Raw genomic sequence first — 21,020 nt, 5'->3', positions numbered from 1 at the left:
TGGTTCAGGTTAGAAGATTCTGCAGCAGACCTTTGCAGGCTTAATTTTTAAATGATGATTAAAAGTCTTATAAAAGAGAGAAAAAGAATTCTGCTTACCTGGGTGAGGAGAATATTTATAACTTCCTCGTTTTCATTCGTTTCTTCCTTGGAAACGTCCTCTTTTGACAGACTGGCTATCTCCTGGGCGATCTTGGTCTCACACTCCTGTCCAGCAAGACAGAAGAGAGCAGTCAGCCTGCGTGTCACTCGTTCACATCCACTCCGCAAGCCTGCTCTCGTTTCCAGCACTGGGCAGAATCACAGGATGCCACTGCATGAGCCGTCCGGAAGGACACGCATCTGTTCCTGGGCGGGGACCAGAATTCACTCGGGCTCCCAGTCTGCCCTGCTCGCCACCTCTGGGGCCTCTGGGGACGCCGGCCTAGGGGTCAGTTCTGACACAGGTGTGCAGCCACACTGCCGCCGTCATTCTTCAGAACATTCCGTCACCAGAGTCCCCCAGCCCTGCCATCCGCTGGCTCATACCCCCACGAACCTGCTCCCCACCACTACCAGGTTTCCTTCAGTTTTTTGTTGCTGTTGTTCTTTCGAGATGGGATCTCGCTTTGTAGTTCAGGATGGGCTTGAATTTGCAGTGATCGTCCTGCCTCAGCCTTCCCAGTGCTAGGATTACCAGTAGGCGCCACCACACCCCACTCCTCCTTTTGAGGTTCATATAAACTGAATACTCAGCAAGGAGTCTCTCGGAGTCTTGCTTCTCTCCTGAGCATCGTGCTGAGTCTCCTCCCGTGCTGTCTGTATCAGCAGCTGCTGAGCACCATGCTGTGGACAGACGTACCCCAGTCTGCGCGGACAGAGCCAGGACCCCACCATTCACCAGAAGGCGGGCAGGGGCCCTGCAGAATGAGAGCCTCAGCACGCATGCACACACGTCGGGCAACATCAGCTTTTCTCTTACACACGCAGGAGTGGGACTGTTTACAGAAAACGCCACGCTGATTGTGTGGTTTTTCTTACTTTTACCTGCTAAAACCTGAGATTAAAAGTCAGGCACTCCTAAGCAGGCCGTGGCGGGACACACTTGTAATCCCAGCACTCGAGGAGGCTGAGGCAGGAGAGAGTTGGAGGCCAGCTGCAACTACACAGACCCTGTCTCGAAGAAATCACGCCTCCCTCAAAGGTGAAGAGCCAACAGGAGTCTTTTGGGCAGTTTGTGAGTTGACAGCAGGCGTAAACTGCAGCATCCAGAAAACTGGGAAAGGCTGCGGGTGAGGCTCACACTGCACGAGCCCCTGACGGGGAACAACAATGGGAGAACTGGAGAACCGGAGAGGATGGCAGTGCACCCCCTTCACACTGGCCCTGGCTGCCACAGCACGGTTCCGCTACCGAGGGACAGGCGCAAGAGGCATGAAGGCCGAAGCTGCACTCGCTGTCCTAGCCCGGGGCCCCAGCGCCAGCCGGCCACTGCCCCATCTGGCCGGGCCAGGCCATCCGGCTCCAGCGCCTGGGCCCAGGCTTCGATGCACAGGAGCAGGCAACAGCAGCTGGACGGGGTCTGAGCCGGCAGAGAACCACACAGGGCGCTGCTGTCCTCCGGCGTCTCTCCCGGACCCTCCTGCTGACAGCCCCTGGGGTGTCAGAGGCCTCAACCGCCTGAAACGCGCACCCCGCGGTGAGCACCCCACACGGCAGGCAAGGACAGCAGCCTGGTGCTGCACACTCCATCCGGGGACCTTCGCCTCGCCCTGCAGCCCGAGCCCTCACAGCTCTGGAGATGTCACCAACCCTGCTGCTGCTTGTCCTGAGCCGCAGAGCAGAGGTGTGACTGAGCAGGAGGTGGCCACATCTCTTAGTAAGATCGTCTTAATAACATAAAACCTTTCTAAGTTGATGCAACATCTGACTCACAGCAAGCTGAAGCACCGGTAATCCTGAACGCTAGCTACAGGGGATAACTTCCCAGTAGAGAATTTCACTTTAACAGGTATGTACAAATATTTAGGAGAAATAATTTACAATAGTGTATAAGACTCCAGCACATTCTTTTTATATCTTTTTTTTTTGGTACCGGGGATCAAACTCAGGTCCTTGTGCTTGAGGAGCAGGCAGCGACACCACTGAGCTAAATCCCCGGCCCCCGTTTTTATATCTTCTTATAAATGATATATCAAAATGAGAAATTAACTCACTTGTCTTTTAGCTTCTCTCAGTTTTCTTTTGAGGGCTGTCAAAATTCTTTGTACTTCCCATAATCTTTCTTCTTTAGATAAATCCTTTATCCCACCCTGCAGATCTCGATGTAAACAATTCAAAAGAAACTCCTGGAAAATAAGAGCACACACTGATAGCGTCCCACATCCTACTGTGTCTTTTATAACTCACACAATCCCTAAAGATGTGGAATCAGCTACTTTTCACCTAGCACTGCAGGAGTGAGCGAACAGCACTAGGTACTTCCCGAGGAAATGAGGAACCATCCTCGCTAGTTTTCCTGGGAAGGAGGCTCGCGTTCACTGACTCGCACTGGTCCACCAGCAGCTGACCCAGACCTGGTGCCTGCTCCTCACACAGCCCCCCCTGACAACCACCAGGAGCTCCAAGCAGAGGAAGGGAGGAGAGCAAGGTGGTGATGTGCATACAAATGATCAGGTGCACCTGGATTCCTCATTTAGTCCTGGATTGCTTAATGTGACACACACAGCACTGTTTCCTATGTCAAAGTCACAGCAGCACAATTTGGGCTCAATCTTGGTTCTCTAGCCTGGAAATCAGATGACAGTTTTTAACTCCCCTAAATTTCAGCCTCCCTATGTGTAAAATGGCCAAGAATGCAGCCTCGTCTAAACAAGCAAATGTGACCACATGCCAGGCCAAGCCAAGCGCCTCATCCGTCATCCCATTCGGGAACTCACAGCACCCCGTGACAGGGCGCACTTTAAAATAAGAACATCTGGGCCGGGGATTTAGCTCAGTGGTTTTGCCGCCTGCTGCGCAAGCACAAGGACCAGAGTTCGATCCCCGGTACCAAAATAAATAAATAAATAAATAAATAAAATAAGAACATCATCAGCTGGGCGTGATGGTGCACACCTGTAAGCCCAGCACTTGAGAGGCTGAGGTAGGATCGCCATGAGTTTGAGGCCCACCTGGGCTATGAGGGGAGTTCAAGGACAGCCTGAACTACATAGCAAGACCCTGTCTCAAAAAAAAACAAAAAAAAAATTTTAAATTACGAAAAAAATAAGACCACCAAGGCTGAAGAGGGCTGAGCAACGGGCACAAAGCCAGGGTGTTACTATCCAGCAGAGCAGGAGCTTAGAGCAGTGTTCGGATCTAAAATCCCCACCCAGGCCCTGACATCTGTGGCATGAACAGTGCCCGTGGGAATGTGTGCTTCACATGCCCCACACACAGGTCACACATGGGCAGCAGAGCCCACTGCCCCCACCCCACAGCAGCTGTGCAAGGCGGCACACCTGTCTCCGGATCTCCTCCTTGATGCCGGCTTGGGTCTCGGGCAGCGTGGGCATCGTGGCCATGTTGGACCATCGCAGGGGCCTCGTCACCTGCTTCAGTACCACGTTCCCGAAGAGCTCTTGCACATGCGTGAAAAGCACATATAGAACACGATTGCTGATCTGGAGGAAAAGGAGATTTACAAAAGAACAAAGTTACTTCATTTGTGTGCATCGCACAGCGCAAGCTTGGACCCTGGGACCTATGAATGGAAATTCTCCGTAGTGACGAGACAGGCTCTGCCCACTAATGGCCAGTCTAAGAAGGGATGGTTAAGCGGAGGCACATCACGTGTTCAGCCACTGTGCGGAACAGAAGTGGAACACAAGCCCTGAGAAGGCTGCCGACAGTGCTACATCAGCTCGCCCTCCTCTATCCCTGTAAGGTGACCTGGTCCAAGCACACGCTGTCCTTCGTCTCCAGTCGCTGAGAGCCCCTGAGGGCCGGGGGGAGGCTGCAGAGGCAAAGGCCCCTGGGCCCGCTGCACCTGGGAGCCCGGGACCACAGGCCACGGCCTGGAACCACCAGTGTCTGCTGGCAACAAACCTGGACCTGCTGTGTCGCGTCACCCGTGAACGGGGACCTCTACCGGATTCTGAAATCCAGACTAGGGATCGTTTCAGTTTGAGAAATTTGAGAAACATCTTGCTTATAAAATATAAGCAACATAAGCAATGAAACAATCTTTAAAGAAAACCCACTCTTACAACAGTGACATGACTTACGGCCAAAGTGATTTATGCCAAAAAGTAGTTGAAATTAAAAATGTAACTATTATGTCCTGTTTTTTTTAGACTAAGGTCAAAGGAGGCCAAACGTGTACTGTGCATGAACGGCAAGCAAGACTGTGCCCACAAGCCTTGCTGAGACAAGGGCTCTGGTGGCACGCCTCTCTGGGGCCCACCTCTTTCACCCGACCTTTGCACTGAGCTACATCCCCCGCCTTTTCTGTAAGCCTCACTACATTGCTAAGCTGCCCAGGCTGGGCTCAAATCTGTGACCCTCTTGCCTGAGCCTCCAGCTCTGAGATCAGTCTTTATGAATGGGACCCTCAATAAATTCTTCAACAAATTAATATAGGCCCCCTTGGTGCCTGAGTTGGACCTGTATGTGATATAACTGAGCAATCATGCTGCCTGATGAAATACCTGGAACATTTACAACCTTACAGCTGAGCGCTGTAGTTACAGGACCCAGAGTCCCCTACTACTGACATCACCAACATCCGGGGCCGGCTCCCAAACTCACGAATTTCACAGCTGCACTCCAAGCAGCAAATGTGCTCCTTATTAAATGTCAACGCCATCTGCATCATGAAGGACAAGCTCTGCGGTCCACCACAGCTCAGTGGCTTAGCGCTTACCTGGCACACACAAGGCCTTGATTCAAGCCCACGTAGCACCACAACCAGAAACAAAGCGTCAGACTGTGCCCGCCTCCCACGCAGAGCCGAGGGCGCGCACAGAAGGCGGTACCTGCACGGTCGGGCTGAGCACGATGGAGATGTTCTGAATGTTCATCTTGGTCTCCAGCTCCTTGGCGATGACGTGGTCCATGTGCACGACGAGCCAGGAGACGAGGAGGCAGTTGCACTCGGGCAGCTCCCTGAGCAGGCGCTGGAACTCCTGCACCTTCTCGCTCTCCGCCGCCCTCCCACATGCCTCCTCGAAGCGCGGCAGGAGCTCTTTGGTAAGCAGGTTCTCCGGGAGCTCACGCAGGTACTGCTTCAGCAGGCTGGCCACGGTGTTGGGCTCGTAGTCTTCCAGGTTGGGAGACTCCTCACGGTCGTAGGCTGCTTTCAGCTCATCCACCTTGGACTTAATTCCTTAAGGCATTTCCAGAAGAGGACAGGAGAACAGTGAGCGGGCAGGAAATGGACACAGAGCTTTCTTCACCGTGACACCACCCTCCTGACAGATGGGGAGATCTCCCTGTGCGCCTGCACTGCCTCCGAGCGTGCAGTGCAGGATGAGCTGCATCCAAAGGGCAGCGCGCACTCCGGAGAGCAAGCGAGGTGGATGTATTAACGCCCACTGACAAAGCGCTTACAGTCTAACGGGAGCCACACAGGAACCTGGGGAAGAATTGAACCACAACCCAACATGAGCCGACTGCTTTTTCTCACTTGTCATAAGGCTGATGCCCTAAAATGCAACCTGGCTCACACTGTGTATGTTCGCAAAAGTTGTAGGTGAGTCAATTTGTATAAGTAAAATTTGTAAACAAATACAAAAAGTAAGTTACCTATCAAATGAATTCTTCGAAAATTATTTCCCATTCAATAGTTCCCACTTAATTTCTATCTGAATTTTTAAAGTGTTTTCTTAATCCAAACAAAGCTGGAACAAAACAATTCAAGTTTGAGTTTCTAAAATCAAATTGTTTGGGTTTTCCTATTGGACAGAAAGAAACTAACACATGAAGTGAGTGTTTTTCAAACACTGCATCAGGTACGACGTCTTCACTCCAACCTGCACTAGGCGATGTTGTTCAGTGACAGAGGCTGCTTATTAGGGTACAAACCAGCTCTGAGCTTAAATGTCAGGCCAATTATTTGAATCAAGCCACAAATGAAGGCTAATACTTTCTAACAGCAACTGTCCTCTGATCTGAACAGCATTTTATAGTCAACACAGAGCTCACATTTGGGCTTTGGCATTCCTGGTCTTACATGAAAACCTCTCAATGGTATAAGTAAATCTTAATTTATCCAGCACTGACAGTAAAATCAAATGGCCCCAAATACAAAAATAACAATAAGAATCTTTATGCATAATCTCTGAGACAGAAAAGTTAGAAAATTAATTTCCATTTCTTATGACAATGAATAAAACCAGGTGAACAATAACTGAAATTCTTAGCAAAGATCTCTGTCAAACACACATGAGATAGATATGCAGCATCTCATGTACATAATGTACTTGCTGGGCCAGGGATTTAGCTCAGTGGTTTCACCGCCTGCTGCGCAAGCGCAAGGACCCGAGTTCAATCCCCAATACCAAAAAAACAAAACAAAACAAAACAAAACAAAAACAGCATAATGTACTTGCTTTAAATACATTTAATTTTCCACCCACAGTGCCTACAAAGCCAATCAGATTATCTTCAGACAATCTGACTACATTTGCTTTCTTGTTACTCTGGAAATGCTAACAACTTTTAAAAGCTGGACACTTCAAGTAAAGAATTCCAGGGAGAGAGAGAAAGAGTGTCAGGTACACTTTAATGAAAAGAATAAGAAAACACAGACAAGTCAATTAAAAAACATAAAGTAACTTAAATTGTCTTTCACTTCAGTTTTTAAACTGCAACTGATTCATGAATGAGAACCAAAGCTCTCCGGCAGAAACTAGTTCTACTACTGGCTTTCGAGAAGGCAAGTCCCCGGGGAGCAGCCCGCTCTGCAGGAGCACCGCGGGGGACAGCTCGGTGAGCAGCTCACACAGAGACGCCCTGCAAGGCACACTCCGGAGGGGTGCACGCATCAGCTCAGACACAGGTCAGAGGCAGAAGAGGACCCTCTGAACAACCCTGCAGAAGCTTTCAGGAAAACTTCTGCCTGAAACAAAACTCCTTCATGGTCACCAAGACTGGGTGAGGGGAACAGCTTATACCATTACTGTTTAAATATTTTATAAAGCAGCTCATCATACATTATTCTTAAAAATCGAACTCAAATATGTGTTTAAAGTGCATTCTATGTGCTAAGGAACAATGACTTCCAATTCACTGCCTGATTTACATTATTTCCTCTAGAGCAGTAGCAGTGCAGCCCAAATATGCTTAAGTGACAGCCTATTGCCTACTGGGGCACACAGAGGGTTCCCCAAGCATCCAGAGCAGCCGCCCTTCCTCGGCCTGCTGGAAATGCATAGGAACCAACTAAGTGGAAAAACTGTCTAACCTATGGACCCTAAGTATATATGTAGACTAGTTCAGCCCGGAAACGCATGAGACCCTCAGGTGGATGTGTAACTCAATCTCTCAAACAAAAGCCGACGGAGTGCTGAGTGTGAGCTGCAGGGCCGGCGCAAGGGGCTGCGCTGCTGCGCTGCTGCTGCTGTGGGCAGGGACGCCCAGCACCGAGGACGCGGGAAGAGTCTGGGGTGGAAGGGACCTGGACACGATCAGATCAGGGTCCTCGTGCAGCACCGGTTTTCCTGCCTCTGAGAAGTGCAGGTGAGCACGCGACGACGCGAGCCGTACCTGAAACCCTGTAGATGCCCTCGCACTTCATGCCGTGCTTCTCCACGTAGTCCACGCACTCCCGGAAGACGGCCGGCAGCCGGACGCCATCGTGCATCATGGTCCTCTCCACCGCGTCGGCCAAGGGAATCCCAAAGATGGGCCTGAGGCTGGGCGCGTCGAGCGGAGGCCCCTCCGGCTCCTGGATAGGCTTCTTCTTTTTCTTCTTTTCTTTCCACTGTTTAACAACATCAGCTGCTGTCAAGTCCTTGGACTTCTTTTCTTTATGTTTTTCTTCTTTGTGCTTTTCTTCTTTATGCTTTTCTTCTTTGGGTTTCTCTTTTATTTTAAAATCCTTATCCTTCTTTTTAGAAAAGCTGGGCTTCTTGAAGACATGGATGCCCTTGGACCTCTTCATCTTTGAAGGACTTTCGGCCTCATCTCCAGAGCTGTCTTCCTGGAAGGCAGCATAGCCTTCAGCTGCCAAAGCAATGCAAGGGTGTACGTTAGACAACTGTTTAGCCGCAGACTGTGTGCTTCCTAAAAAGGGACCATCAAAAAAGTGCCTGCCGGCACTACCTCCCTGGGCACCCTGCAAAAGAAATGATCTTTCAGCCAGGGAAGACTGCAGTGACAGCGACCGGCCACAAGAGGGAGACGGGCGCCGGCCTGAACCCTGGCAGCTCCCCGGAGCGGACGCTGGTTTGTGCCGTACAGCAACCCGGAGCCAAAAGTCCACACGCGCGCCAGCGCCAGGCTCTACACAGAGCCCAACGGAACGCACCCTGAGAAACCGCATCCTCCCCTCATGTGCGCTTCTCCCACAGGGGAGGCTGGGACTGGGCCCTGTTAGCAGGACGCCAGCTGCACCGCTTCCTCTGTGCTCCTGGCTCCCGTCACCTCCATGCCACGCGGGTGCTTCTGTGGCCAGCTGGCCAGTTCTCCCTGCAGACACAGTGGCTGCGGCCTGCCCAGGGAGGCGCCCTCCTGTGTAGACGACGGCAGACCCGGCGGCTGGGTCCCCACACCAGCTGCTTCCGCACTGACCGAGACCCCGCCTGCTTCACACCACATCAGTCATCTCAGTTTGCGTCCACTTGTGAGAGCAGGCCTCAAATGATCCTCCTGCCTCTGCCTCCTGAGCAGGTGGGACTACAGGATGGTGCCCCGAGCCTCCCTACCTGTGTTCTTTCCCCGAGGAGATGGCAAATATCTGAAGGACAAAATGCCACGGTGGAAAGCACAGCCCTCACACTGCTGGGGATGTAAACGGCGCCATGACTCCAGAAGCCTCTCTGACGCCCGGGAGCCTGCACGCCACACAGGACACACGGCAGACACGCGCACACACGAACACTAATGGGGCAAAACCACGCGGGCACACACAGCAGACACACACACGTGCACACCACTGGGCCTAGCTCCGTGCAGGCACGCCCAACAAGAATGTGCACATACGCACCGAAAAGGCGCATGTGCACTGTTCACAGAAGCACCACTCATCACAGTCAAACACTGAAAACAGCAAACGACCAAGAACAGCAGAGAGGAGAAGCTCCAGTGTGTCAGCAGGAAAGCACCCAGGCAGACGGACAGATCGCTGTCACAGGAACAGCAAGAGTGAGTTCACGAACAGCACACTGGGCCAAGGAGACAACACCAGAGGAAGGACGCCCCACCACGTAAGTCAGGCAGCACGACGGGGTACAGCAGCGTGCAGGAGACAGCTGGGTCCCCTCTCCAAGGCGGCCAGGGGAACTGCGAGGCCCACAGTGCTGTTTTCAGGGCCGAGCCGTGGTCCCATCAAGCTGTACACCATTTGTGCATAAATCAACTTAAAAGCATCATGAAATCCAAAGTACTTAGTCACCTTCTCTGCTTAACACCCTAAAGACCTCTGCTTAGACTCCTCCCTCCCGCTGCCCAAGAGTCTGGGTGGAGGGAGGGGTCCTGGCTGCCTCTAAGAAAACCGCACTGCTTTCTTCACAGACCCAGGAAAGTGCACCCAGACCCAGCAGACAAAGTGAGACTGTCAGTGCAAAACTCCAGGACCCACTTTTCAAGTTATTCTGAACAAACACTTCAAAAACTATCCACTGGAAAACTGCCACTTCTGGAAATTAGGTATTTTTATTTGTGAGATTAAGACCCTGAAACACAACTCCCGTATCAAAAACAGACTCTGAAAAATAAAGAACAGAAAAAATCAAACCAAAGTCTCGGACTGGACATCTTTCCAGACTACATCCGGTTGGGGGAAGTTTATCTAAAACATCTCAGGAGCAGAGAGACAAACAGCACTTACTCCTTTTCTCCTTCTTCTTGAACTTCCCCTTTTTCTTTCCATGGTCCTTCTCGTCGTCAGACACGGTATCCGGGGGCTCATGGAGGACGTCGTGGGGCGGCGAGGGCTCACCCGTTCGGTACAGGCCGGGGAACTTGGTGGGGCTGATCTCCTCTGAGCTGGGCGTCCGAGTCAGCCCGCTGCCATGCTCGGCCCTGCGGTGTTCCCCGGGGCTGCTGGGTGGGGGCAGGAAGCACTCGGTCATGCTGGCACCCTGAGCGCAGCGACGGGGTGGCCTCGGGGTCACCTGTCCATCACATACCTCTGCGGAGAAAACACCCAGGGTCACCAACTCCACTCTAGAAGCAGAAACGCCACACAAGCCGGTGCAGCAGTTCGCTTTACACTTACACGCCAGACTGTTCTCACACACGCGCACACACACACACACCCTCTGAGACACCCTTCCATGTGCTACCACAGATTACGGCCCAGGCGTCACCCGTGTCCATTCTGGGGTGACAGCACTGTGATCTCCAAGTGTTAGCAAAGTAAGCCAGATGAAAATCAGAGTTCTGGCTCTTAAGCAGAGTACGGAGTTCTTTTAGAAAGAACTCACCAATGCAGAGGGCTTTCTTCTGACTTGTCTCTAGAAGGCTGCCATCACTGTTCTAGTCTCCATAATTTATTATGCATGCTTGTTTGGTCACAACATGAATGAAGTTAACAAACATCACGAGGAAGGATGCCCCCTTCGCACAAGTCACACAGCACAGCCAGTTTGCCCAGACTGCAACCAAAAACCCACTTACTCATCGCAAGGTGCCAACACTGCAATTAAACCTGAGCACTGAGGTTTTAGCTTAGAAAAAGCAACTCGTACATTAGCATCTTTTGTCTTAAAAGAAAAACAACACGGGTGCCATAAATTTGCCACCAATGGATCAGAACCATCCACGAGCAGTTTATATCATTAATTTACTGGGGTTAAATGGTGTGTCTAATGATTTGCATAATTACAGATCACTAACTTTCCGAAGTGCGTTCTATTTCCCACGATTCAATGCCCCTGCACCGTGGTCCGCCTGGACGCACAAATAGAGGGAGCAGGCCCCAGCCCCGCTTCCCGCCTGGCCTCCCGCCGTCTTTGCTGCCCAGCCAGCCTTCTGCCCCACCCTCGTGTCAACAGTACTGGGGCTTGAATCCAGGCAGTACTGAGCTACATCCTCAGCCCCCTTTCTGAGACAGGATCTCCCCAATTTACCCAGGCTGGCCTCCAACTTGCCACCCTCCTGCCTCAGCCTGTGAGTAGCTGGAACCCCCGGGAGTACCACCACACTGGGCTTTCTCTCCACATGTCTGCTTGACTAACTCATACCCATCCTTGAACAGTAAGGTGGCGAATGGGTACATGTGCACATATACTGAAAAGGAAGACAACTGAAAGGTGGACAGAGAGCAAAGGGCTAGAAAAATAAGAGGTTTTATTGTGTTGGTTTGGTTTTGCAGAGTGTGTATGGTGTGTGGGGGGGTGCACGCGTGTGTGTGCATGTGTTCCGGATCAAACCCAGGGCCCTGCAGTGATCGGAAAGTGCTCTAGCACTGACCTCCATTACCAGTCACCAAGATTTTCTCTTGCTTCACGTCACACATTGGAGCTAATGCTATCAGGAACCCAAGCCCCAGTGGGCGTCAACAAGGGGTTAAAAGCTTTAGCGATCCAGACAGTATGGGACTGAAGACCATGCAAATAATCAGAGCAACAAAGTAAAAGCCCAGGAAGAAACAATTAACTGATTTTAATGAGACTCCTGAGAAGAAAGGAAAGCCTTTACAACAACTGGAGCTGGATAAGCACGCGGTGCCACATCACACACAAATGTAACTCACGAGACATCAGACCTAAAATTTAAAGTCTAAAAATCACAAAATGGCAGGCGTGGTGATACACACCTGTAATTTCCACACTCAAGAGGCTGAGGCAGGACTGTTGGGAATTCGAGGTCAGCTGGACTACAACAGCAAGGTCCTATCTCAAAATACAAACAAACAGGGCCAGGATTTAGCTCAGTGGTTCCGGCACCCGCCTCACAAGCGGTCCTGAGTTCGATCCCCGGTACCAAAAAAAAAAAAATACAAACAAACAAAGACCATTAAAAACATTTAAAATTTCCAAGATTTTCCCAGACAGTAAGTACTAGAAAGTGCTAACTATACATTTTAAAATGACAAATTAGACTTCTGTCCAAAGACTCCATTAAGAAAATATCAAGTCAGAGATTCAGTAGAATAGCTGGATATAAGGTCAACACTCAAAAAACAATAGCCTTCTTATACGCAAATAGCAGACCCATTGAGAGAGAAATTAGGGAAATAATTCCTTTTATAATAGCATCTAAAAAAAATGAAATATCTAGGAATCAACCTAACAAAGGAAGCAAAAGACCTCTACACTGAAAACTACAGCACTCTGAAGGAGATCAAAGAGGCTATCAGAAAATGGAAACCTCGCAAGCGCAAAGTCCTGAGTTCGATCACCAGTACCAAAAAAAAAAGAAAAAAAGAAAATGGAAAGACATCCCTTGTTCCTGGGTAGGAAGAATCAATAGAGTGAAAATGGCCATACTTCCAAAACTGCTATATAGATTTAATGCAATACCAATTGAAATTCCAAAAATATACTTCACAGAACTAGAGAAAACAATCCAAAAACTCATTTGGAAGCAGAAGAAACCTAGAATAACAAAAGCAATTCTAGGCAACAGAGACATGGCTGAGGGTATCAAAATCCCCAACTTGAAACTATACTACAAGCTACTGTGATAAAAACAGCATGGTACTGGCAAAGAAACAGACCCAATGATCAGTGGAATAGATTAGAAGATGCAGAAACAACTCCAGACATACTCAGCCATCTCATCTTTGACAAAGGAGCCAACCACCCTCTTTGGAGAAAAGATAGCCTGTTTAATAAATGGTGTTGGAAAAACTGGATTTCAACCTGCCAAAGATTAAAACTAGACCCATACCTATCACCGTGCACTAAACTAAGATCAAAGTGGATTAAAGAGCTAAATATCAAGACAGAAACACTAAACTTGCTGGAAGATAAGTTAGGTAGAACTCTCAATGACATTGGCATAGGAAAAGACTTTATGAACAAAACTTCAGCAGCACAGGAGCTAACACAAAGAATCAACAACTGGGATCTCATCTTATTAAAAAGCTTCTGCACTGCAAGAGAAATGGTACCAACAGAGCTAAGAGACAACCTACAATGTGGGAAGAAATTTTTAGCAGCTGTACCTCAGACAAAGGACTACTGTCTACAATATATAAAGAACTGAAAAAAATCAGACCCCCCCCAAATTCAAAGACCCAATTCAAAAATGGGCATCTGAAATGAGCAGACATTTCTCAGACAAAGAAGTAAAAACAGCAAATAAATATATGAAAAAATGTTCAACATCACTGGTCATTTGAGAGATGCAGATGAAAACAACACTGAGATTCCACCTCACCCCAGAAAGAATGGCTGCCATCAAGAAATGAACCAATAACAAATGCTGGCGGGGGTGTGGGGAGAAAGGAACCCTTCCCCATTGTTGGTGGGAGTGCAGACTGGTGCAACCACTGTGCAAGTCAGTATGCAGACACCTCAAAGAACTAGGACTAGAGGTCCCATCTGACCCAGCTATCCCCCTGCTGGGGATCTTCCCAAAAGAATTAAAAGAATCATACCACAGTGATATATGTGTACCCATGTTCATAGCAGCACAGTTTGTAATAGCTAAAGTTTGGAAACAGCCCAAGTGCCCATCAACTGGAAACTGGATAAAGAAGATGTGGCTTTTTTATAAAATGGAGTACTACTCAGACATAAAGAACAAGAAACTAGAGTCATTTATAGCTAAATGGATACACACTGAGGCCATACTCTTAAGTGAAATAAATAGGACACACATGTGTAAATACCAAATAGTTTCTCTAATATGAGAAACTGAAAGTGTAAATAAGGATGAAAATGATTAAAATGAATAAGTGATACTTTGCAATAGGAAAAGGTCCAAAGGTGGAGGGGTGGCGTGAGGGGAAGGGGAAAGGGAAGAAAGGAAAGGAAAAATTATCAGAAAGAAAAAAAAAAAGGAAACAAAATCTATGTAAATCGGGAAGGGTGGAGGGGGTGAAGGGTGCACAGGAAATGGGAAAAAAGTAGGAACGAAGAAACATCATGTACAGGTACAAGCACCCAATGATAAATGTAAATGTATCGTATACCTAAAATGTACCAATTAATATATAAATAAAAAAATAAAAAGATAAAAAACTCCTTCCTGGAAAAAAAAAAAAAGAAAATATCAAGTCAGGGCTGGGGATCATCCATCACATCAGCTTAGCAGACAACACAACAACCAGGATGACAAGAAACAGCAGTTTAGAGATTTTATTTTGAAATAAGAAACAGCTAATAGAAGAAACTAGCACTGCATGGGGTACAGAAAGAGGCAGGAATAGTGCTCGGCCCTTCGCGTCTGTTAGCGCCGTGTCTGGGTCGCCAAGACCTCCCAGGCCCGGGATTCACAACGCTCACGTGGATGGAAACCAAGCAAAGCCGCAATGGAAAAGGCAGATGGGGCCAAGTCTGGAGGGATCCAGCACAAGCTCCAAGGCCCTCCCGCCTCGGGGCACACAGCAAACGCTGGGCTCCTCCAGGACAGGAAGAGCTCCACGGAGACGGGAACCCCAGGACTCTGTCGAGGCTCATCACACGGGCACGCTCGGCCCCGCAAAAAGCAGGTGCCCAGCGCCAAGCACCCTGTCTGGATAGCTCAGGCTCAAGGAGCGCTCCGGCCGGCCGAAGTTCCCCAGCAGTGTGGGGATCTGTCTGCCAGCCAAGTGGCGAGCGGGCCTGCCGCTCACGTTCACGCACAGGCACCCACGCGTGTCTTCAGCTACTCTTTCTTCTAAGTTACCCTAACTAAACTTAAACCATAAAAAAGCTGTGTCCACATAAAGAGCAATTGTACATCTTTTAAAATAAAAGGGAAAATGGACTTTCTCTTAAAATGATTATTAGTATTCTTAATGTATCTATTTTTACCTTATGAGCACAAATGGGACAGAAATAACCCTATCAGACCAAGCAGGTCTAGAAGGTACCATATCATCAAGAGCGAAATCCTTCCCACGGCAATCATCTGAGGCCATGACTGGGACCTAGTAAACACCAACTAGTATTCACAGTTACAGGTTTGGACTCATTTCTCACACACATCCCCACAGACCAGTTAGCACCCAATGTGACTGTGTAATTAACCCTTTCAAATCTACAAACACTCTTTAAGATGTACTACTTAATAGAGGTTTTACTCTTTACTTGGGTTGTTCTGTTTTTTCTATACCCTTCTCATATATCACCAGACTTAATCTTCTATTTAGCTTCTTCCCTACCCTCAAGTGTTTATTAAAAGATTAAAAACAAACTTTCAGAGCCCAGGGTGTGACTCTCAGAAATTCACTAACTTCATAGTGACACAGGGCTCTCCACACAGCTTCCCCATGCTGTCACCGTTACACATTAAACAATATCCCTAAAACAAGATCTACATATAAAATCGCCTAGGAAATGGAAAAGTCTACAACTGTGTCATAAGGAATATAATATATGAAATACCTTTTTATATTGACAATTATTAAAGAATACTGACAAGAAAATAGAAAAGTTAATAAATCATCCCAGGAAAAACAAGACAATGCAAAATCAACTCTAAGAAGCAGCTAAAATCTAAAAACCATATATTATATCCAGGATTTTAAGAGAAAAGTTTGTAAACTGAGGATCAGAATGCTCTATGTCAAAAAAATGAACACTTGAGTTGGCTATGAGGGCAAGCACATGCCTGTAATCCTAGCACTCTGGAAGGCTGAGGCAGGAGAATTGCAAGTTCAAGCCCAGCTGAGCAACTTACTGAGACCCAGACTCAAACACACACACACATTTTAAAAGTGTGAAGGTCCTGGGGGGGGGGGGGGGGGACCGACACAGGGGAAACCTGTAAGACCTGGCTAATTCTACCTCCTGACCTCAAAGTGAAAGGCTAGGAAAGACATGATTCAGTGCTACAAACAGCTGCTGAGCCACAGAGGTATACTGCACATGTATCTTCAGCACCAGAGGGGAAAATCACATTGGGCTCTTGCAGTTAAAAGTCAAAAGTGCTATCAGTAGCAGTCATTCTAAACATGGAAATCAAAAAAAAAATTCTTTTAAAAAATGTTTTCTGGCCGGGGATTTAATTCAGTGGTTCCACCCCCTACCTTGCAAGTGCAAGGACCCGAGTTCAATCCCCGGTACCAAAAAAAAGTTTTCTGATAAAAATATATCAAAGATACTTAACAATGAAATAATACTTTTTACAGGATGGTGTTTCCTTTGGAAGAGCAGGCCTCTTTCCTGCTACATTTCATGATCATATAAGCTATTCTGAAGAAAATCTGAAATCAGAATTTAACTGGGGATGGAAGGGAAAAATTTACACCACTGGTTAAAATGGGAACTGGATAAAGGCATTGTACCAGGGCACCCAAGGGTACTGCAGGCAACACACTAAAGAGCCCTGGGACATCTTAAATTTGACAGAAACAACAACTGTCAGCCACTGCACCATCTACAGGCCTCGAGTTCAGTTCCAACATCCGACAATATTACCTTTTCTTCGATGACAGCCCTTCGTGAAATGGGTCTTCTAGGGTAGCAGGACAAAGGCGTGAGGGAGGGAGGAAGAAGAGAGACAGGCAGTAATTTTAGTTACAGAAGAGTGAAATATGATGCTCTCTTTCAGCTTTAGTATTATTTTTTCAAATGGCTAAGTTGCTGTGATGTAAAAAATACAATCCTCCTTTGGTACCCCAGGGGGTTTGGTTGCAGGAACTCTGCAGACAGCAAAATGTGAGGCTGCTAGAATGTAGACTCTCATAGGATTTGCACACATCCCCATAGATGGAAAGCCATCTGCCTGCTGGCTTATAATCAGGATTGCTTATAATATGTAACACAATGTCAGTGCTCCGCCAGTGGGTGCTGTGGTGTCTTGTTTAGGGACGGTGCCTGTACATTTCATAGGGGTACGTGGCTGTGGACACAGAGAGCCCACCGTGTGTTCAAATCAACACTCCAATCACTGGCAAACTGGGAAAGGTCACTATGTATAAACAAGCTTAGGGCAAAGTTCCAATTACACAAAAATACTGTTTTATAACTGAGTCACTTCATTTGTAAACAAGGGAAACGGTAGGTAGTTTTATTCTCAACCTGACACAGGGGCCCTCAATTTCTGGTGCTTGTGAATTTAACCTTTATTTTATGATGCTTCATTAGACCATGGTATCAGTTCAGAAAATAATTCCAAATGAGTTTTACCAGTATTTCTGTTTTCAACAATCTTATATCCAAAAGTTTCTTAAATAATTTTATAGCCTTTCAAGCTAATCAAATCAGCTTGAGGAACTTCACTCACATATAAACAGGCCCAGCAGCCCTCACAGAGCAGGCGTTTTACAAGCACCGCCCCTTTGTCTACATATGAGGGCTGTTTAGGGTAGAGTACACACATCTGCACACACACTTTCACCTGGATGAGTAGAAAATACCTCTGAAGAATGCACATGGATGTATTACCCTGTCACCTCTGGGAGGGATCGTGGATGGCTGAGGCAACAGGGTACAGGGGAGACAAATACTTCTCACCCTTATGTGCCAGGAGCAATCCATTTGTCAAAAAATAAACTAAATGCTAAGTGCTCTTAATGAGAAATGTGATCATTTTATTTCCATCTCACCCAGACCACCATCGCTTTGTAAACTGGGAAATGCACTAAGGGAGAGTTAGTTTGGTAAGCAGGAAGTATATTAGGTGCAGCCTTGGCGCTCTGTCTGGAACACACCTGTAGACTTTCAGTACCTCAACTTCTCTGCTATTACCTATATTCATGCAAGAGTGTAAAAGTGTCTGAATAAACACATCCCCCATATAAAAAGTCTGAAGGTCTGAAAGGGTTTTAATTCTTTCTCTTTCCCTAATTGTTTGAAAAGACCTTCAGAAAGACAACATTTTAAAAATTTCATAAACTCAAAAGGCCAACAAGAAGCCTGGGAAAAATACTGGTACTAAACATGACAAATAATTTATAAAGTTACCCTTTTTTTGGTACTGGGGATTGAACTTGGGTCCTGGCGCTTGCACAGCAGGCGGCAAAACCACTGAGCTAAATCCCCAGCCCTATAAAGTTACTTTTGATAAAACAGCCTTGAAAATAACAGCCCATATCCCAAGACCGGTACCGCAGAATAAACCTCATTTGCAACACATTATAATATCATGATATTTGCTTTGCCCCATCTATAGACACCTACTTAAAAGACTTTTTAAATCTCCCCTAAAGCAGCTAATCTGCAACTCCCCTGAAGTGAATGGCACTATGGGACAAGGGGAATGTTGTAAAAAACACTTATAGGCACATAAATCTTCATAGCTGCTGCCACTTGGAGCAACAGACAAGAGGGCAAACACACCGACCAAAAGTCTGGAGAGAAAAGGCTAAGGAATGGCATGTGACAGTCAGGACTGGGTATGCTTGGTGGTGTCCCAAATCTCTCAGGAGCTGTCCTGCATTCTTCGGTGTTGCTTTCCTTCCGACTGTAGGCAGACCTGTCCTAACTGACCTGTCTTCATGTCCCTGGGTCTTCACTCCATCTGCTCACGTCAGCTGTTGTGCCTTCTAGTGAATTTCTCATTTCCGTTATTGACCTTTTCAATGCCAGAATTTGATATATTTTTAAATAATTTCTTTCTCTTTGTTGGTATGCTCTTTCGATGACAGTTCTGATGCTTTCCTTTAGTTCTTTTTGCTCGCGTTTTCTCCCTTCCTTCCTTGCTTCCTTCCTTTCTTTCTTTTTCAATGGTACTGGGGATCAAGCCCAGGGCCTCCCAGCATGCTGGTTCAGTGTTCTGTCACTGACTACATCCCTAACCCCTTCCTTTAGTTCTTTTAGCATGCCAAAATCCACATAAAAGGAGAGAGAGGGAAGCAGTACGAATCTTGGAAGAAATAACAGCCCCAAACATCCCAATTCAATGAAGAAGCTCAACCAACTCCAAGTGGGATAAAGCCAAAGAGATCCACACCAAGACATATCCTAAACAAAGAAGGGAGAATAAAGTGACTCGTCGGTAACAGCTGCCTTCTCAGAAACCAGAGGCCAGAAGGCATGGGGATGACACAGTCAAAGCACCGAATGAAAAATCCTGCCAACCAAGAATTCTTTATCTGGTAGGACTATCTTTCAAAAGCAAAAGATTAAAAAATTAAGACCTTTCTAGATTAAGAAAAACTGAAGCCAGGCATGACGGCACATACCTGCTGAGGCAGGAGGATCTCCATCAGTATGAGGCCAGCCTGGGCTACATGAGACCTTGTCTCAGAAACAGACAAGAAAACAAAAAAAGAAAAGCTGAGAAAAGTCATCAGCAGAAGACATACCCGACAAGACATGCTGAAGGGAGTCCTCCATGCTGACATGCAAGGGCACTGGGCAATAATCAGACCCACGGATGTTAAACATCAGGGTCGCCATATGAGGCATTTTCTCACTTCTGACACCACATGTATTTTTTTCCACACCAAAACCCTTCAGACACCAACTGTCCTCTAACACAACTGAATTCTGACACCCTCTTCCAAGAATTAAAGTCAGGCTCCCAAGGTCTAAAGGCTCTGTCCACAAGACTGCCTCACCTCAGCCGCCAGTCTCGTGCGCCACACTGCCCACCACCTGTACTTCTCACCAAACAGCCAGAAATCTGGGTTCCCGAAACCTCCGACACAGATTCAGTAATTTGCAAAAGTGGCTCACAAAACTTAGGGAAACACGTCACTCACACGTACTAGCTGGTGATAAAGGATACAAAGGACACAAATGAAAAGTTAAATAAAGAGTTACACAGATGAGGACCAGAGTGTCACAGGGGCAGGAGCTCCTTCCTGTGACAGTAGGATGCAACAGCCTCCCAGGACCAGCCCAGAAGCACTGTGAAACCCACTGTTCAGTGGGTCTTATGGGGGCACCATCTCAAAAGTATGACTGAGCTCAATGTGCACCCCACACACACACCTGCTCCCATCCAGGGCTGGGGCAGAAAGTTCCAATCACATGGTTGGCTCCTCTGGGAAGCAGTCCCTTCCTGAAGTTATTTAGTGGCCCGCTGACAGTCACTTTATTAGCATAAACTCAGGCGTGACTGGAAGAGGCCTATTAAGAGCAACAGGACACCGCCGCCTGCCTTGCAAGCACAAGGTCCCAAGTTCAATCTCCAGTACCTGCACCCCAAAAAAGAAAACAAGACACTCCCTGCTTAACCATGGAGGGCGCCTGAAACTATAATTCTGCTATACATACAGACCTTACAGTAGAGTTTAATGTATAAAACAAGCACAGTAAGAGAGCAACAATAACCAATGATAAAATAGAACAGTGTTAACAACAGACTAATAAAAGTTACATGAATGTGATCGAAATCTCTCAGAATCTCCTACTTTACTGTACCCTTTTCTTGCAATGGCATGAGGCAGTACAACACATAAGTGATGAGACGAAGCAAGGTGAATGTGCAGGCACTGACATCATGTTAAGCCACTGCACAGGGGTTATCAAAACACTAGTGCTGCAACTCCACAACAGCAGAACTGATAACCGAGGAGGCTGCTGTGTGACTAGCAGGCAGGTAGCGCACAGCTGGGTGTGTGTGGGGGACAAAGGGATGTCATGTGCCCAGTGAGACAGACCAAGATTTCATCACACTCCTCAGAACTATGCAATTTAAAACTCATAAACTGGTTATTTCTAGAATTCCCACTTAATTTTTGTGGATGATAGCTCAGTACAGGCAACTTTAACAGCTGAAAGCAGAATTGCAAATAAGAAGGGACGGACCACTGTCTTCAGGAGACTCCACAGGTCCTGGAAGTTCTGG

The 21,020-nt window shown here is 47.4% G+C and overlaps 1 protein-coding gene across 7 annotated transcripts in view; it reads right to left on the bottom strand.

Moving 5' to 3' along the window:
- Ralbp1 (ralA binding protein 1) overlaps positions 1–21,020 on the bottom strand; it is a 29,390-nt gene that overhangs the window by 3,746 nt on the left and 4,624 nt on the right. For 5 of the 7 annotated variants that reach the window (XM_004853232.3, XM_004853230.4, XM_013075306.2 and 2 more), the window contains 6 exons: positions 10,012–10,314; positions 7,728–8,186; positions 4,997–5,346; positions 3,482–3,643; positions 2,195–2,326; positions 99–206 (listed from right to left, as the gene is read on the bottom strand). In XM_004853232.3, the coding sequence (XP_004853289.2) occupies positions 99–206; positions 2,195–2,326; positions 3,482–3,643; positions 4,997–5,346; positions 7,728–8,186; positions 10,012–10,255 (1,455 nt within the window). In that variant the 5' untranslated portion in view covers positions 10,256–10,314. Of the gene's footprint in view, positions 1–98; positions 207–2,194; positions 2,327–3,481; positions 3,644–4,996; positions 5,347–7,727; positions 8,187–10,011; positions 10,315–16,699; positions 16,737–21,020 lie in introns of all 7 variants that reach the window. The other 2 variants (XM_004853231.2, XM_087190026.1) reach the window with 2 other exon arrangements.

Source organism: Heterocephalus glaber, unplaced genomic scaffold, assembly GCF_053883595.1.
Source record: "Heterocephalus glaber isolate CG9 unplaced genomic scaffold, H.glaber_assembly_v1.0 deba00000331, whole genome shotgun sequence".
NCBI classification, from domain to species: Eukaryota; Metazoa; Chordata; class Mammalia; order Rodentia; family Bathyergidae; genus Heterocephalus; species Heterocephalus glaber.
This window is presented reverse-complemented; position numbering and strand designations above follow the sequence as displayed.